The following is a 24,739-nucleotide window of genomic DNA, read 5'->3' as shown; positions in this document are numbered from 1 at the left end:
GTCACACCCCCCAGATGTGGCTAGCTGGGGAAGCTCTTAGGCACAAGGGTGACCACACTGAAACCTCACGGTGCCTTTGGAGAGCAGTGCAGTTGCAGGCCCTGGAGAAACCCAGAGGGGCTTCACCGCCGCAAGGGCCTGTGGCACAGCCTGGAGCTCAGGCTGGTGGTCTGTCTGCACAGCTTAGGGGCTGCCTGCCGGAAGTGGACACGGTGTTCTGGGGGAGGCACAGGCGGCCACACTGTACTCACCCACCCTCACTGCTGTCGTTCTTGGAGAATCACACTGAGCGAGTCAAAAAGACCCATTTATTGAGTGCCTGCGGCACACGGCTCCGCTGGGGGTGACCCTGGCCCAGGATGACATACATGGAGTTGAGTCCAAACTCCTGGCTGGTGTGTTCCTTCCTCCTCTGCGGCCTGACTCCTGGCCAAGGCTCTGGGAAGGGGACAGCAGGGGGCACAGGGACGAGGGGCTAGTTGCCCACAGGGTCTGCTGAGGGGGACTGGGCAGACCCCAGGGGAGGTCCTTCAAACTGGGGAGGCGGGGGCCTAGGCAGGCCCCAGGCGGGGCGCTGGGTGGACACCCGGGGCAGCCCGCCCTGCCGCCTTCTGCCGCCGCAGCGTCTGTTCCACCTTCTCCCTGAAGCGCCGGTGCTTCTGCTTGATCTTGGCCAGCTCGGCCTTACGCTTGGCCTCCAGGTCGGGGTCCTGGCGTGGGAACGAGGAGGCTGAGCTGGGCGCCTTCCCCGCTGTGCTGGGAACCTGCCCACCCCACCCCCTCCCGGCAGGCTCGGCCTTTACCTTCCCCTCCAGGATCAGCTGCTTCCGCTTGTTGATTTCTTTCTTCTCGTCAAAGTGGGCCGCCTCCAGTTTCTGGGGGGGCAGGGAGAGGCTGGTCAGGGGTTCCCTGTCTTGAAGGAAGCACCCCGGGCCCCGCCACTGACACTCACAATCTCACATTCTCGCCGAACCACGTTGACCTGCGTGAGGATCTGCAGCACCTGGGCCTCCTCCACTGAGAATTCCTCCAGCTTCTTCTCTGAGGGGGCAGCCGAGCCCGGGCACGGGTGGGGAAGAAACAGAACAGGGAGGGAGGTCGGCCATATAGTGAGCTCCCCGTGCAGTGGGGCGTGCAAGTTCACATGGGGTCATATCAGGTAAGAGTTAGCTAGGCAAGACCAGGGAAGTCAGGCCGTAGGAAGGAGTGGACTGCTATGTCTCTTTGCTTAGAAACAATGTCTTTTCTTTTTTTTTTTTGTTTTGAGACAGTCTCGCTCTGTTGCCTGGGCTAGAGTGCCGTGGTGTCAGCCTAGCTCACAGCAACCTCAAACTCCTGGGCTCAAGCAATCCTCCTGCCTCAGCCTCCTGAGTAGCTGGGATTTACAGGCATGCGCCACCACGCCTGGCTAATTTTTTCTGTATATACTTTTAGTTGTCCATATAATTTCTTTCTATTTTTAGTAGAGACGGGGTCTCGCTCTTGCTCAGGCTGGTCTGGAACTCCTGAGCTCAAACGATCCACCCGCCTCGGCCTCCCAGAGTGCTAGGATTACAGGGAAACAATGTCTTTTAAAATCTAACCGGTTCTGAATATTAGGACAGTCTGTGCAGTGACCAGACATGCCCCAGTCAGCGGTTCTCTGTCCTGGCTACACATTAAACCACTTGAAAGGGTTTTTAACAGGCCCAGGCCTACGTTCTGTCACTGGGGCCTTTGATGTCAAGGTGGATGGTCTCAGGGACCATCCACATGCCTCAGTCTGAAAACCCAAAGTCCCCTCCTGCCCGAGGTGGCTTTCACCTGCTATTGGCCACTGTGGGGAGTTTCTGTTTCAAGAACTGGGCAAAAGGAACTTCTGATGGGGGCAAACAGGTGTCTAACCCAGAGGCGCCCACCTCTGCTCTCTGCCCACCCTGCCTCACTCACTGATCTGCTCCTCGATGGCATGCACCAGATGGATGTCGTACTGTGTCACCAGCGTGATGGCTTGTCCTTGCCGCCCTGTGGGGATGCACCACAGTTATCTGTCTGTCGCAGAGGAGCTGTAGGACACTAGAAAGAGGCAGCTCTCCTGCCAGCCTGGCCTCACAGAGAGGCTGGTAACTGGCTGATTTCCCTTTTTGGCTTGGCTGCCAGGGAGCCCGGGCTAAGTTATCATAGCAATTAGTCCTCATTGGCCTCAGCCCAGATCTCTGTTCCCCATTTCTGAGACTGACCCGGGCTAGCATAGTACTGACAGTTGACAAGGTTCATGACCCTCACAGAAGCCCCCCAAATGCATCATCATTCTTGCTATCTGCCATTTGAAGTCCAGGGAACAGACGTGACCTGCCCAACGCCACAGGGTCAGGAAAGAACGGCCAGGCCCAGTCTGTCCTCAGGAACCACATCTCTCCTGGCACCAGGTGTGACAATCTCACAAACACTGTGCCTTTCCCTGGCAAGGCTGGGGATCAGATAAAAGAGTGTCTCCTTGGCCCTTGGGCCAAGGTCACAGCGAGGGACCAAACTTGGCCATCACATCCTGGGGGGCAGGTTCTTATCCTCGGGGCTTTTCATTTCCTCACCGCTGGGCCCCGACCGAGAACTCTGACAGGAAAAGGGGGCTGGGGCAGTGTGTTCCACCTTCCCAGAGGACAGCTACATGCCACTCAGCATGACCCTGGTCACCTGGGGAAGGCAGATCACCCCTCGCCATTGCATTTGAAAGGACGATTACCCCAACTTGCAAATGTTACCTTTAGTAGCTCTCACCTGTGGGCGACATCCCACCCACGTCCCACCAGCTCACGACTTAGGTCCTCAGGTCTGGGCGGGCCAGAGGGACAGGCGCCCAGGGGCCGCCCAGCCTGCTCACCTGCACGGGCCGTCCGGCCGACTCGGTGGATGTAGATCTTGGGGAGTCCGGGGGTGTTGTGGTTGATGACCACCTGCACTGTGGGGATGTCCAGGCCCCTGCAGGGAGAGGCCAGTCAGCTCCCACCTCCACGTGGGGAAACTGAGGCGGGGACTCACCAAGGTCACTCTCCTCAGAAGCTGGGCTGCCTGACTCATACCCAAAGCCAGCCTGTCCCTCTGACCCTGCCTTGGGGCCTCACTGGGCTGCTGAGGGGAGGGAGTGACCCAGGCAGGGGATGGAGCCCAGACCCAGGGGCCACTCACCGGGAAGCCACGTCTGTTGCAATCAGGATCCGGTAGATGCTGGACTTGAACTTGGCCAGGGCAGCAAAGCGTTCTTTCTGTGCCAGGTCAGGGAGAGAAATGGGAGTGGGTGGGGGGAGGGCAGAGCCCAGGACAGTCCCTGCCCTCACGGGGCTCAGTCCACTGAAGGTGACCATGAAAAGGCCAGACAAGGGCTGGGCACAGTGGCTCACGCCTGTAATCCTAGCACACTGGGAGGCCGAGGCGGGAGGATCGCTCAAGGTCAGGAGTTCGAGAACAGCCTGAGCAAGAGCGAAACCCCGTCTCTACTAAAAAATCCAAAGAAATTATCTGGACAACTAAAGATATATAGAAAAAAATTAGCCAGGCATGGTGGCACATGCCTGAAGTCCCAGCTACTTGGGAGACTGAGGCAGGATTGCTTATATCCAGGTGTTTGAGGTTGCTGATGCCACAGCACTCTAGCCCAGGCAACAGAGTAAGACTCTGTCTCTAAAAAAAAAAAAAAAAAAAAGGCCAGACAGGGACAAGTGAGCAACGGTTGAAGGAGAGGTACTTGGGGAGGGTCTCGCCGAGCAGTGAGCTTTTGAGACCAGGAGAGAGAAAGCAGTAGGAAGAGGGTTCAAGGCAGACACAAATCTGTGCAAAGGCCCTGAGGCTGGTGGGTATGGGGTTGCCGAACCTGTTTCATCATGGAATGTAGAGCCACGGTGGGGAAGTTGAATTTGCGCAGCATCATACACAAGATCTGGCAGGTCCTGGTGGGAAAGATGCGCCCATTAACCCCTCCAAGCTCTGGGGTCCTGGGAAGGCATTCCTGCCCCCACGCACCCCTGAAACACGAAGCAGGGTGGACCTGCTCAGCTTAGAAAGGCAAGGCAGGATGCGGGGTGTTAGAGGTCCTGCCTGCCCGATGTCCTCTCTGCTGACCCCTCCTTAGGCCTGGGACTGCTGCTTTGACTTCTGAACAGGTGTACTCTCTTTCTGCTGGGTTCGTAGGGCTGGGGGGCTGGAAACTGAGCTGCCAGGGATAGTTACTATCACCAAGAAGGCAGGGACTCCTAAGAGGGAGCCCTGCAGCAGAGGAAAACAGAGTCCAGAGACGGGCACAGAGAGAAATCCAGTACTATCTGATAAGCTGCTGGATCCTGCTATGCCTGACAGCCACCCCACAGCCAGATTTATCTTCTGGGATTTGAACTGTCTTGATTTCTGCTCTGTTGTCCTGGCCCATGCTGGAATAGCCGATAGCTTCTTGATGACGTCCCCGAATAGCTCAAAGGAGGAGCTGATGTAAGCTGGCCCAGGGGTCTCTATGTTGCTGCTGACACACACCAGGCCTCAGTTAATTGTCACAACTTCCTGTGAGATGGGACTGGAAGCCCAGGAAAGCTCAGTGATATCTGCAGAGCACAGTGACTAGACTGCTGAAACAGCTGCTCGCAGGGGTTTCTTGGCCTTTCCATCAAGGGCGGGGCTGAGGAGCCCTGAAGCCAGCGGGCTCTACCTTCAGATGAGGCGATCCCGGCTCCTTGAATGAAGCCCCCATAACCTCTGGTCTGAGCAGAGGCTGGGGAGTGCCGAGACTGGCTGTGTGTCCCAGACCTGTGACACTGGGCCACCTCCTGCAGTGAAGGCCTATGGGAGGGGAGAGGAGGGCCCTGCCCACCCATGCTCACTTGCATGTGTTAGTGAAGATGATGATGGACCAGTCCTCGTGCTCATCCTGGAACTTCTGGATCAGGTGGACCAGATAGGCGTCCTTGACTTTCTCGGGCACCAGCAGGTAGCGCTGGTCCAACTGCTCGACGGTGCTCACCCTGGGGACACCGAGCCTTGGTTCCGGCTTCTGATGGACGGAGCTGCCCCCTCACCCCGCCTGTGACCCCCCGACGCTGGCCTGCCCTGTCAGCGGCTGTGGACTCACGGGGCCTGCGCCTCCCAGAAGAAGGGTTGGTTGGTGGCCAGGCCTTGCAGCTCCCTGAGCGTGTCGGTCAGGGTGGCGCTGAACAGCAGGGTCTGCCTGCGGGCCGGCACAGCCGCCAGGATGGCCTCCAGGTCTGCGGTGAAGTCTGTGCAGCCCTGTTCCAACAGCCGGTCAGCCTCGTCCATCACCTGCAGTGCCGTGGGGGCAGAGTGGGGGTGAGGGTGCCGTCTGTGGCCCCAGGCCTGGGAGGCCTGTCTCCTCATTCAAGTCTCAGAGCCCCCCTCTTTTTGGTCCCTGAATAGTCCTTGTCACTGTTCCTAGCACTTTACCAGGAGATCTAGGGGACACACGTTTCCCAAACGGATGAGATAGTACCCCAGGCTGACACTGGGCCCAGAAGACCCGACCCCAGCTCACAAGGTCCAAGAGGGCAGGGCCAGGCCGGCTCACCAGGAAGCGGATCTTCTTTATGCTGAAGGTGTTGGAGCTGCGGAGGTGATCGGCTAGGCGCCCTGGTGTGGCGATGACCACATGTGGTTTCCGGGAGAGCTCCAGAGCCTGGGCCACCATGTCTGGGGGCAGAGGGGGAGAGGTAGGGCTGGGCAAGTGGTCTGAGCCTGCAGACGTCCTATCCCCAGAGGGTCCTCCAGCCTCCCGGCCCCATACCCATGCCGCCGACGATGATGCAGTCTTTCAGGCCCAGAGGCTTCCCCAGGACCCGGAACTGCTCTGCGATCTGGTAGGCCAGCTCCCTGTGGGTGCAAAGGGGCCAGGCTGGTCAAATTACAGCTCTGTACCCTCTCTGTCCGTGAGCTCTGCTCATGCCTCTCCCTGGCCTCCTGTCTTGCCCTGTCCTGCTCACACACCCTCAGAATCAATTCTAACCCTCTGGCTGGCGTTCAAGGCCCTTCTCGAACTGTCTCTAACATGCCTGGCCCCCTGCACCCTTTCCGTTCCATGACACTCTCATGCCTCTGCCTCTGCACACCAGCAGGTCCCTCTACCTAGAATACCTTCCCCCAAATCTGTCCCTTCACAAGGCCCTTTTCATCTTTAAGGCACCTCTTGAATTAAGCCTTCCTCGACTCCCCGCCCCCCAACCTGCAAGCCACACCATCAAGGAATGCTGTGCTTACCTCTCCTACTGCTGTTGTAAGATTTATCACGTCAACTGCTGTGTTTGGCTGTCCAAGGAGGGGACGTGTCTATTTCTTGAACTATAAGACTACTGGCAGCTCCCTTCTGACCAGCACTTGCCCTAAGTCAAGCCCTATGCTGAGAAATTGTCACACACACACCATGTTAATTGTGCAGGCCCCCTAAGAGGTGATCACGATTTCTGTCCTCATTTCATACATGGGGCAAGTGCATCTCAGAGAGGGAAAGGCACTTGCCCAAGAGAACACAGCTGGTTAACGCACACCCAAGGGACCTGTTGGAAGGCTCACCTGGTGGGTGTCAGGACAAGGCAGAAGATGCCATAGGGATCCTCAGACAGCTTCTGCAAGATGGGTAGAACAAATGCCGCTGTCTTGCCGCTGCCTGTCTTGGCACAGCCTAAGCAGTCCCGACCTGGGCGGAGAGCAACACAGCCTCAGCACACTCTATGTATAGACAGCATTCCATTAGACGCAGTTTACAATAGCCCACGTTTAACGAACAGCTATCGTGACCCCAGTCCTGGCCTATGCCTTTTCCATTGCAGGCACACTGGCCACATTCCATCATGGGCAACTAATAAAGCACAGGAGGAAGAAGCCAATATTGTCTCCACTTAACAAAAGGGGAAACTGAGTCTCAGAGACTTTCTCAAGACACACAGCCAATGAGTAGCAAGCTGGACTGGAACCCACAGCCATCTGAACCAAGATGCCTGCAGCTTCCCACCCTCATACTGATCCCTCCTGGAGTATGTGACTTTGAATTCCCTTCTCCAATACACAGCCTATGCTCCCTGTTGACGCCTTCATTTCTGTTTATTTAATCTCTCAACTCGTCCCATGCTAGGCTTCTTGTGGGCATCTTTTTAACAGCAAAACTGGGTTGAGCCAGAAGAGCGGGGAGAAGAACAGTCATAACACCACGGAGTACTGGATATACTAGCAATTTTGACTGCCTCAGTTGCTATTTGTAAAACGAAGATAGTATTGCCAGCTCTGCCGCATCTTCACAGCACTATCGAACAAGTTATTCATCAAACCCTCCCTGTCCTGAGGTTGTAAAAGTTTCAGAGATTACATCACTTGTGTGCCTACACGCAACGAGTCAGTTGTGGAGCCCAAACGCCAACACTGCCCAGTCTGCCTCCGGAACCCAGCCAGGCTCCCCGCAACGCCCAAGGCTGCCCCTCGTCCGGTGGGACCGGCCTGGGCATAGGCTACTAGTAGGGAAGGGCGGCGAGAGGAGCGATAACGCCTCTTGGGAAAGCCGCCGGGCCACACTCACCCTCCAGGATGGCGGGGATGCAGCCGAGCTGCACGGGCGTAGGCTGCTTCAAACCCAGCTGCCGACATTGTTCCACGAGCCATGAAGACAGCCCGAGCTCAGCGAAGCCGGCCATCCACGCCACCAGCCTCGGGGGCCCGTGCGATCCGTGTTTCCGGCGTGTGCCGATTACGTCACGAAAACTCCTTCCCGTTTATTGGATCGGCCTCCTGTGTGGTCCCACTTCCTCCAGCTCACTCTGCCATTTCCAACCCGGACCTTAGACCTCATCGTGTTTCCCTGGATCCCATTGGCTCGCAGGATCAAATCAAACTACAATTCCCGAGACGCCCTGCGAGACGCACTTCTGTCTCCCGCCCCCTTGCTCCCCTCGAGGAGACTCCCATTGGCTACTTTCCCTGCCACTCAAAATGAGTAAACTACATTTCCCAGCGTGCCCGGTAGCGGCGCTCTGCTTCCGGCCGACGTGTCTCTCAAGAAGAGGAGCGGGCGGGACCATACCGATATGGCGCCTCCGGCCCCTGGCCCGGCGTCGGGCGGCTCCGGGGAGGTGGATGAGCTCTTCGACGTGAAGAACGCCTTTTACATCGGCAGCTACCAGCAGTGCATCAACGAGGCGCAGCGGGTGAAGGTGCGGCCGCGCAGGGGCGAGGGGACGCTGGGGGCGGAGGCAGAGGACGCTTCTTGGTGGCCGCGAGCCGCGCTCTGCTTCTAAGAACTTTGCATGTTCTTCTCTTGGAGTTTTTTCTCCGCGCGCTTCTTCAGAGTGCGGTGGGAATAATCACTGTCCCATGACAAAACCCAAGGCAGTAACAGTCTACGTCTTATCACTTAGAGAGCGCTCACTGCGCCCTGGAAGGCATTTCAGTAAGGAAGATGTTTATGCCACCATAGTAATAATTCTCCTTCGTCGAGCCGTACACTCAGTTCCCGCGAGGTAGGGACTGATGTTCATCCCCATTTTACAGATAGGAACACCAAGGCTCAGAGAAGCGTTACCCTGCCCGACTACCCCGGTTGTTTCCCCAGAGCTCGCCCAGTCATCCATTCCTCTTTGAGCACCTCTGTGGGCCAGGCCCTGTATTCGACTGGGCTCAGAGAGTGACAAAATAGACAAAATTCCCAGCTCTCTTGGAAACCCCAGCCCAACAGAGACAGACAGTAAACAAGTAAACGAACAAGAAGTCAGGAAGCGACAAGACACTGGTGTGATGGAGAGTGGTGGGAATTAGCTTGGTTGTTGAAGGACCGGAAAATAGCTCATCATGGCAAAGCCAAGCTGTGAGGAGCAGGTGACAGGAGACAGGGTAGCAGGGGCTGTTTCTTTCTTTTTATTGTTTTTATTATTTTTTTAAATTAATTAAACTTTGATAGCATGTGGGGTGGGGGACGGGGTCTTCCGGTGAGAACCGGAAAACCTGCTAGACAAATTCTAAAAGAACTGTAACACTCAGGGGCTGTTTCTTGAAGGATGTTTAGGGGGGCATATGGGTATGACTGTCACTTTGAGGGTGAGCTGTTGGAGAACGTTTAAGAGCAGGAAACGTGGCAGGGTTCACAGTCTAGCCTGCCTTCACAGTCCAGCGTTCTAAAAACAGTAAGCAAGTGAACGTGTGGTTACAACTAGAGGTAGGCGGCACTGTGGGGGTAGGGAGATAAAAAGAGCCAAGTCAGAGAATAACTGTGGGCCCTGCTTCACATGGGAGTGGTCAGATCAAGCCAGGCCCCTCTGACAGTGCCTTTGAACTTGAGGCTGAACCTTCAGAAAGATTTAACCCAGTAAATTGCTGCAGAGGTGCTCAGGCAGGTATGAGCTTGGAGTAGTCAAGCCAGTGTGGCAGATAGAAGTGGGATAAGAGAGGGGGAGGACAGAAAGGAGTGGGCAGGGCCTGGGGGCCGTGGCACAGGTTTGGATTTTATTCCAAAGGTGCAGGTGGCCATTGGAGCACCAAGCATTGTCCATATAGCAGGGATAAAATGTGAAACAGACTTCAGGAAGCTCTTGGGATTTGTTGAAGTAACATTTGTACAATTGTGTTAATTTTCTTTTGTTGCCGTGACGAATTACCACAAACAACCACTTAGGACATTTTTTTTTTTTTTAAGAGATGGGGTCTCACTATGTTGTCCAGGCTGGTGTTTATCTCCTGGTCTCAAGTTACCCTCCCACTTCAGCTTCCAGAGTTGTGGGGACTACAGACATGAGCCATGGTACTGGGTTGGAACAACACGTTTGTTATCTCATAGTTTCTGTAGGTCAGAAGCCAATATGGCTCTCACCGGGCTAAAATCAAGGTGTTGGTTAGGCTGTGTCCTTTCTGAAGATTCTGGGGCAGAAGATTCAAGTTGCTGCCTATTGGCTGGGGGCCACCCTTAGCTCCTAGAAGCTTGTCTCCAACCCTAAACCTCGTGCTTGGGCCTCCATCTTAGACCCAGCTTCGGGGTGTCAAATCCTTCTCTCACCTGGAATCTCTCAGATTTCCCCTTCTGTTCCGTCCCCTCTGTCCACTCTCTGCTGTTCAGGGCTTGTGCAGTTAGACTGGGCCCACCTGGATGCCCCACCATGATCTCCACATCTTAGCGTCCGTTGCTTTAATCATATTTGTAAAGTCCCGTTTGACATGTAATATAAACTCTTCGTAGGTTCCAGGGGTGATGGCACAGACATCTCTTGCGGGGGTCACTTACTCAGCTCACCACCGCAGTCGTATTACCTCCTTCCTGGGGTACTGTAGACTGATACGAGACTGATAAAGACCTAGACCTGGATTCCAGCTGTGTGTCACTGCACTTTTCTGAGCCTCAGTTTATTCTTCTGTCAAATGGGAATGATTACGCTTATCTCATTAGGGTCATGAGATAGTGAGATTCGACATCGGGCTTGCATGCAGCCATTTGGCTTTTGCCATAAGTCTTTCTGCTTATGTCATGGCAATGTGCTGTTCGACTATTCTAGTGTCATGATACCAAGACTTTATATCGCTGCTGAAAGGGAGAACCAGTGTGACCTGCTTTAGGTAGGTAGCGACCAAAATAAAGTCGTGGGTACCAGACTAGGGGTCTCGCTCTGGCTGAGCTGGAGGGATGTGGTACAAGAATGCGCTGGCACTGAGCTAAGATGTGCATCCAGAAGGAGGAGGCCACTGTCCCTGCTGAGCCATTCGATGTGATTTAATTCTGGTCCATGGGCCACCTGAATCCCGCGGGGCCCCAAAGCATATGTCTGCCTGCAACCTGTGAATGTGGCTTATCTGGAAAAAGGGTCTTTGTGAATGTAATTAAGTGACAGGTCTCTAGATGAGATCACCTGGGGTTTAGGATGGGCCCTAAATCCAAAGGGAGATTTGAGACGCAGACAGAGGCAGAGATTGGAGGGATATGGCCACAAGCCAAGGAACATCAGAGCCACCAGACGCTGGGAGGGGAAGGCAGGATCCTGCTAGAGCCTTTAGAGGGGCATGGCCCTGCCGACGCCTTGATTTTGGACTTCTGGCCTCCAGAACTGCGAGAGCATAAATTTCTGTTTTAAGCCACCCAGGCTGTGATAGTTCATTCCAGCGGCCCCAGCAACTCAGGCCCACCTGTAGTGTCATTGTCCTTTATCGATGGTAGCACCGTCATGACATTTCCCCCTTTGTCAGACATTTGTCAAGTGCCCAGCAAGATGGCAGGCACCGCCCAGGTGTTGGGGTTAAAGCAGGAAGCAAAGCCTTGAGTTGCTCAGGTGCAGTATGATCGGGTGACTTGAATGGCCACATGGACAGTAGAGGGAGGGGACACCACCCCCACATTTCTGGCTGCAGAGCCCACCCCCCTCCCCCACCGGCCTTCCCAGCCAGTGACCAGAGTCTGCAGCCCTGGCCACATCTCCAAGCCACCTGGGGGCAGTGCTGGGGTCACCCTGGGGTCAGGCATCCTCGGTAGACGTGGCCCTCCTGGCTTGGCTGGTTTCTGAGCTCCCAGGGGATTATAATGGGCCCTGGGGGTTGAAGACCAGAGCCTGTCCTGCCCTGGGGAGACACGCGTCACTTCCTGTTAAGGTGGGATCATTCCAGAGCCTCATGTTGGGGTCCCTGCTCTAATTCTGTCCTGTTATGCTTCCCGGTGCTCGGGTGGACTGAGCGGCCCTTGTGCTTCTGCACCCAGGGTCTTGCGGACACCTTGGCAGTCCTGCAGGGCCATTGGCACTGTGTGTGTTATGGACAGGCCAGCTGAGGCCACCCTGGTACCCCTGTGGCACCCCACTGTGTCCTCACCAAGACCCTTGGGCAGGCGCGGTGGCTCACGCCTGTAATCCCAGCACTCTGGGAGGCCGAGGCGGGAGGATCACTTGAGGTCCAGAGTTCAAGACCAGCCTGAGCAAGAGTGAGACCCCCAAATAGGGAAAGAGGAGGTCAAACTACCGTTCTTTGCTGATGATATGATCTCATATCTGGAAGAGCTCGACCCCATCTCTACAAAAAGCACAAAAATGAGCCAGACATGGTGGCATGCTCCTGTAGTCCCAGCTACTGGGGAGGCTGAGGCAGGAGGACCGTCTGAGCCCAGGAGTGTGAGGCTGCAGTGAGCTATGACTGCCACTGCCTTCCAGCCAGCCCGGCCGACAGAGCAAGACCCTGTCTCCAAAAAAAAAAGACCCCAAGAGTTGGTGCTTGTCTCTTTTAACTTTTAACTGAGGGTGTTGCCCCAGGCTGGCCCTCCTTGCTGATGTCTACCTTCTAGGGTCACTTGAGAGTTACTTATTTAGAAGGCATCACGTTCCAAACATGGCCAGCTGCCCAGCCTGCCACCAGGACCCCTTGGCGACACCAGCCTGAGCTGGGCTGGGGCCAGGTCTCCCATGGCCTGCGGTGAGAACACATTTGCCACCCACACCCCTGCCCCAGGCTGGGGAGAAGAAGGAGGGCATGGTGGCTTGGAATCTGTGGTCCTCAGCCTTGGGGGATGGCATTCCTGGTGCACTCCCAGCCATAGGGTGCTGGATCCTTTGTCCCAGTGCCTTGGGAGCTGGCGGGCCATCTCTCTGTGTGCTTTCCCAGGCCCCTCAGTTTGGAGGCTGTTCTGTGGTGACCCTGAGGTGGCCGGGCCTGCTTCCCACATGCTCTTGACCCTCCCAGCCCCAGGAGGCCTGTGCCAAGGCCGTGAGCCACGGGCTAAGCTACACTGTGTCCACCTGGAAGTCAGGCGGCAGCCCCGGGGCAGCACTCAAAGCTGTTCTCCCGAGGAAGGGCCCCCAGCCTCCCTGTCGGGCTTGGGCTTGGGGCAGCCTCCTCACAGCCCTAAACCGAATGTTGTGGGAGGTCGCCGCCCTTCTGCTCCTTAGTTCTGTGCAGTGGCTGGGCCAAGGGGGCATGGCCCAAGTACAGGGCAGTCCCCGGGTTTCCCCTGGCCTCACTCGGTACAGCTGTCCCTGCACTGGGGCAGCCACACTGGGCTCAGAGTGTGTTGAAGCACAAGCAGAACGGGAACAAGCCTCTCCTGCCCTCGTGTCCTGCAGTTGGAGGCACCGGCTCCACCCCGGCTCCTCACTGTGGCTGGAGCGGCCACTGCACTTTGGGACAAACGGGAGGGTTGGTCGAGCCTCCTTCCCAGGGTGGTGTTGGGGCAGGAGATCAGGTGCCTTCCATGCAGGGTGCCCCCAGCAGTGGCCACTCTCCCACTACCTGAAGTCACGTGCAGTGGAAGACCAGGGCTGGGACCCTGCCAGCTGGCTCCCTGCCCACAGCCTCTGAGGGCCTGTCCTGGGGCCCTGTGTGGGCTTGCTGTGCCTTGGCTGCTTCTTGACCCACTTTTCTTCCCACAGCTGTCGAGCCCAGAGAGAGACATAGAAAGGGATGTCTTCTTGTACAGAGCGTACCTTGCACAGGTGAGTGCTGGCCCGTGACCAGGGACAGTACGAACTCCAGACAGGAGAGTAACGAACAGAGTGCTGGGGCAGGGGCCAGAGTGCAGGAAGGGGCCACAGAGAGGGGATCCAGGCCTGCAGGGTCCAGTGAAGACAGGCAGTCAGTGTGGCTGCCACAGGTAGGCGGCTGTGTCACCGAGGCCCTGGACCCCTAGGCCGGGGGCCCTGTGTAGAGGTTTCTTGATTTTTAAAAAAATTAATCGATTTTATTTCTTTAGTGCAGTTTTAGGTTTGCAGAGTAATTGAGCAGGTAGCACGTAGAGTTCCCTACAACCCTCCCACCCGCACACAGTTCCTCTCATTGTTAACGTCCTATGTTAGTGTGGAACATTTGGTGACGCTCCGGTGTTGCTGCACTGTCATTAGCGTCAGGCAGTTTCCTGGGTCTGTGTGCACCTTTCCCCTGCGCAGCATTCCGGAGCCTGACGGGCCTGGCCCCGTGCCTGCACCTCGAGGGGCGAGCCCAGCCCCAGATGGGGTGTGCAGCCGGCATCCCCTTGGCAGGTCTTCAGGGTGGTTTAAACACACTTACACGTGCGTATATGTGTAGTGTATGCACCTGTACGTACGTGTGTTTTTTTAAGATTAACACGTGAATGTGGCAACAAAAGAATGGAAGATGTCTAGGCAGGAACACAGCAAGAGACAGGCCCTCTGGCTCCAGAAGTGACCACAGGCAGCAGTCTGGTGTCAGCAAGAGGGCCTGTGGATGGGTTGGGCTGGGCGGGGCACGTTCTGCTTCATAGGAGCATATGCCCTGACCCCCCACAGCTGCCGCCCTCCCCCAGGGGGCTCGCCCACCCCCGCCTGTCATCTCACCACCAGTGCCAGATGGCTGGGGAGGGGCAGTAACCCGCTAGGGTCTCCAGCTTGAGCACTGGGCAGCGTGACCTGACAGGTGAGGGTACACCTGCTGCCTATGACAGGCCACGCCATGCTGGCTTCCTCAGTGCACTGCGGTGGTGGTGGCCCCTGGTGGGCGGAGGGGTCCCTGGCAGGGCAAGGGCCTCCTGTCTGGAGGCTCTGCCAAGGTGATGTTGACAGGCCAAGGGCATAGAGATCCTTCAGGGAGGGCCGGCGCAGCTGACACGTGTTTGTCCCCACTGCAGAGGAAGTACGGCGTGGTCCTGGATGAGATCAAGCCCTCCTCGGGCCCCGAGCTCCAGGCCGTGCGCATGTTCGCCGAGTACCTTGCCCACGAGAGCCGGAGGTGAGGCCTGGGCGGGAAGGGCGGGCCAACCTGGGTGCGGGGTCTTCTCCACGGCCTGTTTGTCATGAACCTGGGCATGCGAGGGCACAGTGCCCATCCCCTGATGTCCCTCAGATGAGGTGTTCCTCCTCCCTGTCCGCTCACTTATCTGTGCCTCAGTTTCCCTCACCTGCACAACAAAGGGGCAGAGATGGACCCTGCTTCAAAGGGGAGGGTCAGAGAGACAAGGATATGTATACAGATACTTTGGGGACCAGGAGGTGCTCTCTGAACCTATTGCTGCAAATGTGAATTACTGCGCATCGCTGGGTGCCCCGAGAGAGTCCCCTTCCCCTGGACGGCCCAGGCTGTGGTGGGGGCAGGGGCTTCTCCAGTCTTCTAACCAGCGCTGCTCACCCCAGGCCCTCAGGCAGGCCCCTTCCAGCCAGCTCCGGGTCTGACCAGAGCGGTAGCTGTGCCACCTGTGGATTATCTGCTCTGGAGCCCCGGTGGGGGCGGCTGAGGCCATGCCAAGTCCTGTCCCTGAGCCACAGGCCAGTGTTGGTCAAACACTCATGGGTGGCAGCCACAGAGGGAGAGGGGGCTGGGCTGTGGAGACCCAGGAGTCCCCTCTTGCTAACGGGAGTTGGGGTGACACCCTGCTGTTGTCCTGCCCCCTCCTTGCCCCATGGAGGCAGCACCCCCAGCGCTGTCTCCCTTCACCTGAGGAGGCCAGAGACTCCTGGGAGTTGACTCATGTGCAAAGGTGGTGCAGTGGGGTGATTGGTGGCCCCCAAAAGATGTGTCCGTGTCCTATCCCAGGTACTTGTGAATGTTACTTGGAAAAAGGGTCTTTGCAGATGAAAGTAAGGTGAGGATCTCCAGATGAGGTCACCCTGGATTTAGGGTGGCCCTGAAACCAACAGCTGGTGTCCCTTATAAGAGACAGAAGGAGACCGAGAGGAAGCCTGTGTGAGAAGGGAGCCAGAGGTGGGGTGATGCCCCACAAGCCACCGGTCGCCAGCGCCTCTCTCCAGGAGAGGACCCTGGAATGATTCTCCCTCAGAGCCCCAGAGGGGACAGCCCTGCCGACAGCCTGGTCTCCTGGGCCGGGAGGGAACGAATCCGTGCTGTCTTAAGCCACCTGGGCTGTGGTACAGGCTCAGACTTGAAGTCACTTGTCCATCGGGGCCTGGCGGTGCAGCCAGTTCTCCGTGGAGCCTAGACAGTGGCAGATGTGCCCCACCCTCGGGGGGCCCTCAGACACAGGTGCCTGGTGAGCAGTCCTCCAGGGACCCCTGTGGACTCCTACGGGGTCACGGAGACTCTTGTGGACCCAGAGGAGCGGTGGCTTTGGTCTGACAGTGACTCCTTTGCCTGCCTTCTTTTGTTGGCTGCTCGGCAGCCCTTGGAAGTGGGGGTTTGGCTCTGTTTTCCAGTTAGGGAGACGGAAGCTCTGGTGACCTGTGGCCTGGGGGAACGCCCAGCTGGTCCTCAGCCTTGCTGGGACTCCAGCCCAGGTGTGGCCCCTGGCACATTGTCCACCTGGGGGTGCAGCCGACACGCTGGGCTCTCAGGAGCCAAACATGGCTGCCCTGGCAGTGGGGGTGCCCAAGGGCTCCCTGCTGGCAGTCATCTGGGGGCCCCTGTCCACCTGCATAGCCACCCTCAGCACCCAGGCCGAGCTCCCACTCCAAGACTTGGCCCTGAGGCCCACAGGGCAGATTACGGTTGGGTGTCCCTGCCAGGACCACCAGCCTCCTGGGGAAGGTGGGTGATGCTCATGGTGCCTCTCATGTCCCCTCAGGGGCACCTGCCATATCATCCAGTTCCCACTGAGCCCAGGGTGCTGTGGATACCACAGCCCCTGAGCGCTGAGGGACCTTGGGACTCTGGTGGTCATTCATGCTGCTTCCTGGACAGAGCTGGGCATGGCCCTTCCCACAGCACATCCTCCCCTCCAGGCCTGCAGCACCTGGTCCCACTTCTCCCAGCCTCAGTTTCCCCATCTGTATAGGGCAAGAAGTGCCTCCTGGGAAGGTGAACGTTGGGTGCTGCTGTGCGCCCTGGGGCCTGGCTCACTTTCTCTTAGTGGTCACGTGGGGACTTGGCCACCTCCTGGCCCCAGGTGTGGCCCCTGAGCATCTGTGTCTTGCAGGGACGCCATTGTGGCTGAGCTGGACCGGGAGATGAGCAAGAGCGTGGACGTGACCAACACCACCTTCCTGCTCATGGCCGCCTCCGTCTACCTCCACGACCAGAACCCGGACGCTGCCCTGCGCACCCTGCACCAGGGGGACAGCCTGGAGTGGTGAGTGGCCCCCCCACCTCCAGGCTGCACACGGCCTCGCTGGCCGTTGTCATGGCAGCAGTGAATGAGGCAGCCCTGAAAGGAGGCCCAGGTCTCCTGTCCACGCTCCAGCTCCCACAGCGCCCAGGCCTGCAAACCCTCTGTTCCCGGGGGCAGAGCAGAAAGCGCCTTTGTCTCTGCTCATGGTTTCTAGTCCCTCCGCCGCCTTCTGTTCTGAGGCCCCAGGCCTCGTTTCTCAGGCCTTCTTGGGCCCCCCAGGCCAGCCCAACTTCAGGGCTCTCTGCGGTCGGGGTGCTGGAGCCCACTGTGGTGTGGTCAGTGCCACCCTCCACCTAGCGTGGGACCCTGGGCTCATGCTGTGTCCCGGGTGCTGGTCACAGAACACATGCCCACCCTTTCCCCTGAGCTGTCCCTGTGGTGCCTGCCTTCCTCTGTGAGTTGTCGGTTGGCGGTCACACGGTCATTGTGTGTTCCTTCACATCCCACCTCCACCCGCAGAGGGACCTGCAGGGGCCTGGAAGTAGGGACGGTGCACAGCGAGCGAGTTAGCACTCAGCACCGGCCTCCGTGCTGGCTCCTGTTCTCGTGGGAGAACGCAGCAGCAAGTGGCCCCATGAGTGATTGGTGGTCACAGCTGCCTGGGGACGCGGGGAGCTGAGAGAGTGGGTGGCCCCCAGGGCCCTGCAGCAGAGGCAGGTGTGTCCCTCCTCTGCGGGGCTGAGTTCCTGAGCACACCCTCCTCCTCGGGGTGGGCAGTGAGCGGGCCGGGAGCCTGGAGCACACACCCTGGGGACCCACCAGAACTCCTGGGGCTGAGCAGGCTCAGCGGCAAAATGTGGGAGTGAGGGTGCCGCCCCTGCAGGGTGGGGCTAGGGGTCCAAACTGTCTTAGGGAAATTAGGAACATTCCAGACCCATGGAGCGAGCCCCTGGTGGGGAGGGGGCCCTTCGGTGTGTCTGCAGCCACCTGCTCAGCGCCCGCCCGCTCGCCCTGTCCTGCAGCATGGCCATGACGGTGCAGACTCTGCTGAAGCTAGACCGCCTGGACCTCGCCCGGTGAGCCCTCCCCGTGTGCCTCGCCGCATCGGGACCCCACGTGCCCCAGAGCCCCTGCTGCTCCATCGTTCTCCCTGTTCCATTCCATGCAGTCACTGGCTGTCCTCTACTCCACCTTTCTCTGTGGTCTGTCACGGGGGACGAGAGGCACTGCTGTCAGTGCCTTAGTGTCACTCTGTGAGGTGGGACCGGAGGAGGCTGTGCCTGTAAGCACAGGTCACTTGGTGCATCCCCTGACTGGGGTCATCTCTCAGAACGGAGCCTGGAGGTGGCGCCACTGAGTTGGAGGCTGTGGGTGGCTGTTCGTGACTCTGCTCGCTGCAGGTCCAAGGCCCTTGCCCAGGACGTGTTCACACTGTGCCTTCATCACTGTCTCCTCAGTTCAGTCGACTCTCTCCTGAGCCCCCACTTGGTGCTGGGTACCCTCGGGAGCAGCGGGTGGGGCCAGGCACACGCGGCCCAGGCACTCAGTCACAGCAGACCAGTGTGCAGGGGAGCGTGTCGCGGGACGTTCCCGAGCCTCCGCGCAGGGAATGAGGTGGAGAGCGCCAGGCCAGCACCTCGGCCACTCAGCGCCCTCCCGTCCTCTCCCCTGCCCCCAGGAAGGAGCTGAAGAGGATGCAGGACCAGGATGAGGATGCCACCCTCACCCAGCTTGCCACCGCCTGGGTCAACCTGGCCGTGGTGAGCCCCAGGGCCTCGCGGGGGTGGCAGGAATCATTGGTTCCCAGCCCAGCAGGGTCTGTGGGCGACCCCCACATCTGTGTGCCGGGCCACTGGCCACTCTGTGGGGACCTTGTTCCAGTGGGGCTCCAGGAACAGGCCAAGGACCACCCTTCTCACCGCTGGCACGGCTCCAGCTTCCCTCAGCCATGCCTCTGCTTGGGCTTTTCATAGCCAAGTGACTCGGCCAGAGCCACAGCAAATGGGCAGCGGTGGGGGAGGGGTGGTCCACAGCCAGAGGGAGCACGGCTCTCCCGGGACGCGCCTGACCAGGCCCGCCTGGCAGTGCGTCCTTCCCCCCGGCTCAGCTCTGTCTGGGCTCCTGGTACCCAGCCAGCCAGGGCGCGAGTGTTCCCCAAGCAGCTGCGGAGGTGTCCTCAGCCCCAGCCTGGGCACCCCTGCCTGGCAGCAGCCCCTCCTCTGGTTCCTGGGACTCGGCTTGCTTTCCCAGTTGCTCTTTTGAATGGGCCTGTTTCAGTGTGCTCCCCGTCTCTGCCCTTCAGGGGCTGGACCTCCCTTAGCCAACGGACGTGCAATGTCCATCCCGCTTAGTGGGACAAACCCAGCAAATCTTTCTGGTAGTTTACCCTTTCTTCAAAGGCCACCTTGGCCTCAGGCTCCCCCTGCAAGTGTCATTCGGTGTCATTAGCAAGTAGGTCAGGGCCACTGGCCACAGAGCTGCCTCCACCTCTGATGGGCCCTGTGACCTGGTGGTCCAGGCTGAGCCCAGCCCCACCATCTGTGCGTTGAGTCTCTCTCTGGAGGCCTCAGTTTCTGCATCCATAAAGCGGGCACTTGGGGAGCCGGGTGGGAGGTGGCTACGTGTCTTTCAGCCTCATCAGCAGAGCACAGGCTGCATGGGGGGTGGGGGGAGGGGGTGTCTCTGCAGCGAGGTGGTGGCCAGGCTGTAGCCTCCACTGTGTGAGGGGACAGGCAGGAGGAGGGTTGGGCGGCAGGGTGACCAGCGATGACACCAGACTGTCCCCACAGGGTGGTGAGAAGCTGCAGGATGCCTACTACATTTTCCAGGAGATGGCCGACAAGTGCTTGTCCACCCTGCTGCTGCTCAACGGGCAGGCGGCCTGTCACATGGCCCAGGGCCGCTGGGAGGCTGCTGAGGGTGTGCTGCAGGAGGCGCTCGACAAGGTGGGCGTGGGCCCGGCCACTTCCAGGCCCTGTCCCCAGAGTGGGGGTGGCAGGAAGGCCAGGGAGCTGGAGGGTGGGGGTCAGGATGGGGAGAAATTGGTGCAGCAGAGACCCTGCAGGAGGCCACGTGGCCCCACAGGGATTCTACTGACCAGTCAGCTCCCAAAACCTAAGAATGAGGGAATACAAATGAAAATGCAGATTCCAGAGTCCCTTGGAAATGGCAGGATCTGGACAGCCTGGGCTGAGTAGATCCTTGCACCCTGCTGTGTCCTTGCTGTCACCTCAGCTGCCTGGTTGGGGGCCTCCGAGGGGGCCCCTCACTTGCGTTGGCACCCAGCATTGAAGAGACGTCCCCAGTCGTCACGCAGAGGAGAGAGGCCCCGTCCTTGTCAGGAAGAGGGAGGAGAGATCACTGCCCGCCCCGGGCGACAGCAGCTGTCTCCTGACCAGTGTCTGCAGTCTTCATGATGAGCTTATGTTCTTTTTTGTGATCAGAAAGCTTTTTCCATTTTGCAGAAACATTTTTAATCTAATGGGAGAGAAGCGCCGGTAACACCTTCCTCCCCGTCGGCTCTGCGCAGGGCCGAGTTATCAGAAGGTGGTTTGCAGAGCGCCCTCTCACAGGCTGTGTCCTCCTCCTCCTCGGCAGGGTCCTTCTTTATATCTGAACGGCCACGGCTGGTCATCTTGGACAGGCTACATGTCTCCCGTCACCCCATGGGGGCAATACTGGCGAGGTCCCCCCCCCACCAACCGAGAACTTGAGTGTAGTCTGTGTTCTTGACCACATCCTACAGGGGCTTTTGTTACACTGCACAAGTGACATGTCCTGTGACTTGCCAGTTAGACAATTCCCATCTGTCCTCATGCCCTGACACACCACCTGGGGCCGGCTTGCTGTCCCGAGGCCCTGGTGGACTCCCGGTGACTGTGGCTGCCCGTGTCCTGGGGGGGCTCCGTCCCTACTCCTTCCGGAGCAGCCGCACTTGCTCCTGTGAATGTGAGCGATGTCCGGTCAAGGAGGCCGAGGCTGAGGTGCACAGAAGTCGGGTCTCAGCAGAGGTGTCCGGGCAAGAGCGTCCCTGGGGCAGGCCTGGGTCTCCATGTAGCCCAGATGGAGTGTCTCGCTCTGAGCAGCCACCAGGCTCTGGCTGGGGCTTCTGGCCAAGGCTGTTCCCAGGGTTCCGTGTGCCCTGGAGGCCAGCATCAGTGGGCCAGGCCAGGTAAGGTCGCCTACCTGGAAGTTTCTGGTAGTTCTCCAGCAGCTTCCCACCAAGGCCTGCTCCTTGGGAGTAGATGGGATGGCAGGTCCACCCCATGGCCCTGGGGTTCATCTGTAGCAGCAGGTTGAGACTTGAGTGAAAAAAACGCCCCTCCCCAGTCCCCGCAAACAAGGGAGCCATGTCCCAGGCTGGTGCACAGATGAGGAAACAGGTGCAGAGGGGAAGTGGCTGGCATGGGGAATTGGGGGGCTCGGGGCTGCCAGCCTCTTGGCACTGTGTCACCCCTGAGGTCACTGCCTTGCAGAATGGTTGGGGGTGGGGGGACTCTGGTTCCAGCAGCCCCGGGCCCACCCCACCTCTGAGGGGGCGACCTTGTGCAGGTCACACACCCTCCCCAGGGCAGCAGTGGGCGTTGTCCTGCCTGAAATAGAAGTCACTGACCCTGCCTGCCTTGTGTCCCTGTGTTTTCAGGACAGCGGCCACCCAGAGACGCTCATCAACCTCATTGTCCTGTCCCAGCACCTGGGCAAGCCCCCTGAGGTAGGCCCCCCCCCAGCCCAGCCCGAGGCCAGGTGTGGGGGTTTTCCAGCCTCCACAGTGCCAACCTGGGGCCAGGCTGGGGTCTCAGGGTGTGGACATCACGGTTGGGACAGAAACCTGCCCTGCTACAGGCAGCTGCCATCGGCCCAGGGGGCCCCTGGAAGTCAGTGGTATGGGTGTCCCCTGGCCACAGGCAGTGGGTCAGCTGCTCCTGAGGGTCCAACAGAGGGATGGGCTCAGAGAGCGCCAGGGCTGGCTGGGCTGGGACCCTGGTCTGTGTCACTTCAGGGTGGTGGGTGGGAGATAAGACAGGGGAAAGGGGCCTGGGAGGGTGGTGCTGGTGAGCTCAAGTCACCTGGGCGGGGAGAGGTTGGGGCGCTGCTCAGTATGAGTGACTGTGACCCTGCTGGCCAGGCCCCCAGTCCCAGAGCTGTGTGATGGTCATTCCCCACCTTGTAGAAAGGTCCCCAGGCAGGGCGGGGTGGGGGTGGTACAGGAGAGAGAGAGCCCCGACCACCAGCGGCTGGGAAACCTGCTGTTGGCCTCAGAAATAGCACCAGACCTCCAGTCCCAGGGAGACAGAACTGGACGGCCACCTCCAGCCCCATGCAGTCGTGGGGCAAGGCCGGGAGTGACAGCTTTGCCTGGGGTCCAGGTTCTAATCCACAGGGCCCTGGGAAGTCTCCTTGTGCCCACAACAAACCCAGCTCCCCTCACATAACCATCTCCCTCACCAACCCCATCCCCTCCAACCTACCCTGCCCCCGCTGACCACCCTCCCTCACCGGGTCCTTGCCTGACTCACCTGAACCCCGTGGTGTACCCGCCAGCTCTGTGGGGGGCACTGTTCCAGGTGGTATTCCCCACCCGCATCAGCCTGATCCCAGGGTGGGGTGTGGAGCCCTGGGGGGATGGGGGCACGTGGGAAGGAGACCAGGGCTCCTGCCCCACCCACCCCCTGCCCTGCAGGTCAGAGCTGTGCAGTCCCCGTATTTGGCTAACCTGGCCCTGCCTCCCCTGCAGGTGACTAACCGTTACTTGTCCCAGCTGAAGGACTCCCACAGGTCCCACCCCTTTATCAAGGAGTACCAGGCCAAGGTGAGCCACTGTGGGTGCCCCGTCCCCAAGCCCCAGATACCCCCAAGCTGGGGCAGGGAAGCCCCAGAGCTCAGGCCAGGCTCACATGTTCATCTCCTTTCTCTGTCTCTCTCCCCCACCCCGCCCCTGCCATCCCGTCCTGCTGAAGGAGAATGACTTTGACCGGCTGGTGCTGCAGTACGCTCCCTGTGCCTAAGGCTGCCCTCCCTGCCTGGCATCGCCCCCTGTCCTCTCTCAGGGCCGGAAGCCTGGCGCCAGCACCCCCGTCTGTCAATAAACACCCCACCTCCAGGGCATCCCCACCTGATGTTGTGCTCTGGCCACTTTGTGGGGGGCATGTGGGAACTAAGGCTCCAAGGGTGAGTCCCGGGAAACTGAGGTACAGGGAGTTCATGCAGCCATTGTGAGGGGCTACCAGATTCAAAGCAAGGCCCCCGAGGGCCGGGAGGTGGTGGGGCAGGTCTGTGTGTAGTGCCTTGAGTCACTGCCAAGATGGACGCCTGCTGTGGTTGCGGCCCTCGAGCCCTGGGACGGCCAGCCTTGGCCACCACCGGGCTCCCCTGCAGTGAGCAAGTGCTGCTGTGATAAGGGCAGGGGACAATAGGGAGGGAGGTAGCGGGGACGGAGGAGAGGGCTGGCTGAGCCTCAGATGAGGTCACCTTTGAGCTGTGTCCACCCAAATAACAAGAAGGAGCTGCCAGGCTGGGTTTGGGGGGCCAAGCCTCCCGGGCAGCAAGCACGACCTGTGCAAAGGCCCTGAGGTGGCCCTGGACTGTGAGGAATAGGGGAGCTGGACAGGGCCAGCACCCTTTGTCCTTTGGCTGGTGTCTGTGCTTATCTCCAGGGAGGAGATAAGACACTAGGCTTCTCTGCCCCACCTGGGCCTGGTCTCAATTGTCTCGGGGGCGGCTGCCTGAAACTGAACGCTGTCCTGGTTGCCAAGGACAGGACAGCAAGCAACTCCCACCTCCAGCAGCGGGCCCACCCCAGCACCTCCTGCCCAGTGGAGGAGACCCCCCGGCAGGGGGTCAGGACTGGGGTCCTGGGGATGAGCTCCCCCAAGGGAGAGTGGGCCTGGCCCCTGCCCAGGTGGCCTCAGGAGCCACTTTGCACAACTGCCCTGCACCTACCCACTGGCAGCCTTCCCACTGGACCGGCCAGAAAGAAATTCGAGGCTGAGCTGGGGCCAGTGGGTGGGCGAGCAGGGCCTCTCCTGTGACTGATGGGCGCCATGGTGACCAGATAGTGCTGGCTGGGAGGGCGGGGGCAGGTGGCTGGGAAGGTCCAGGGGCCTCCAGCTGGGCCTGAACTCCTGACCAGGTCAGGCCTCACTGCCCACATGCTGGGCCTGTCATGTCCTACCCCAACTCACAGATGGACAAGCTCCTACCCATGAGGAGTGCGCATTCAGGACAAAGAGGTGGGATGCTCATGGGACAGATGGTGACAAGTGCTGGGGAGACTGATGGTGGGGGAGGGTTTTAGATGGGGGTCAGGGAGGCACACCAGGTAGGCGACATCTGTATAAAGCCTGGAGGTGAGGGAAGAGCCCTGCAGGTACCTAGGGGAACCACATTTCAGGAAGAGGGAACAGCCAGTGCAAAGGCTGAGCAGGACTGAGCTTGGCATGTTGGAAGAGCAGCAGGGAGACCGTGGCCGGAGGAACCCAGGAGGCTGTGAGGGCAGGTGGCGAGGCGCTGGGCTTTCACGGAGTGAGGGGTGAGCAGAGGAGCTGGCCTTGGTGTCGGCAGCTCCCTCCAGCCTGTGTGGTGAGGAGGGAGCCAGGACACCAGAGAGGAAGGGGGAGGGTAGCCCAGGGCCACTTAAGGCTGCGCAGGTGCAGGGAGGTAGCCAGACTCCGGCATGTCTCAGGGGTGGGGCCCCTGGATGGATTGTAGGGCCCGGATGTGGGGTAAGGGGAAGGAAGGGAAGCCCCCATTGCCTTCTCTTCCTGTGCACCTGAAGGTCAGGTTGGGCTGGTGGCTGTAGGGGACCCAGCGCAGCTGCTG

The 24,739-nt window shown here is 59.2% G+C and overlaps 2 protein-coding genes and 1 non-coding gene across 5 annotated transcripts; 1 reads left to right on the top strand and 2 right to left on the bottom strand.

The window, feature by feature from the left end:
• Positions 1-481: 481 nt before the first annotated feature.
• Positions 482-7,673, bottom strand: DDX49 (DEAD-box helicase 49). Its single transcript, XM_069494255.1, has 13 exons — positions 7,538-7,673; positions 6,541-6,664; positions 5,759-5,844; positions 5,543-5,664; positions 5,093-5,280; positions 4,845-4,985; positions 3,848-3,923; positions 3,166-3,242; positions 2,861-2,958; positions 1,930-2,004; positions 953-1,041; positions 804-875; positions 482-710 (listed from the first exon to the last, which is right to left on the bottom strand). Exons 1-13 carry the CDS (start codon positions 7,650-7,652, stop codon positions 552-554), a joined length of 1,422 nt encoding a protein of 473 aa, XP_069350356.1. The 5' UTR covers positions 7,653-7,673; the 3' UTR covers positions 482-551.
• Positions 7,674-8,032: 359 nt separating this feature from the next.
• Positions 8,033-23,032, top strand: COPE (COPI coat complex subunit epsilon). Of its 3 annotated transcripts, XM_069477059.1 has the most exons (10): positions 8,033-8,168; positions 13,341-13,403; positions 14,552-14,652; positions 16,790-16,942; positions 17,944-17,997; positions 18,600-18,681; positions 19,711-19,866; positions 21,564-21,632; positions 22,656-22,730; positions 22,879-23,032. In XM_069477059.1, the coding sequence occupies exons 1-10, from the start codon at positions 8,043-8,045 to the stop codon at positions 22,924-22,926; spliced, it is 927 nt and encodes a 308-aa protein (XP_069333160.1). In that variant the 5' UTR covers positions 8,033-8,042; the 3' UTR covers positions 22,927-23,032. The 3 variants fall into 3 exon arrangements, with proteins under 3 accessions (XP_069333160.1, XP_069333169.1, XP_069333178.1); XM_069477068.1 differs by lacking the exon at positions 16,790-16,942; XM_069477077.1 differs by lacking the exon at positions 19,711-19,866.
• LOC138381108 (U7 small nuclear RNA) lies at positions 8,928-8,989 on the bottom strand. Its single transcript, XR_011233044.1, has one exon. It is a non-coding gene; the product is annotated as a U7 small nuclear RNA (small nuclear RNA).
• Positions 23,033-24,739: the final 1,707 nt, after the last annotated feature.

The sequence above is a fragment of the Eulemur rufifrons genome, chromosome 2, assembly GCF_041146395.1.
Source record: "Eulemur rufifrons isolate Redbay chromosome 2, OSU_ERuf_1, whole genome shotgun sequence".
NCBI lineage: Eukaryota > Metazoa > Chordata > Mammalia > Primates > Lemuridae > Eulemur > Eulemur rufifrons.
This window is presented reverse-complemented; position numbering and strand designations above follow the sequence as displayed.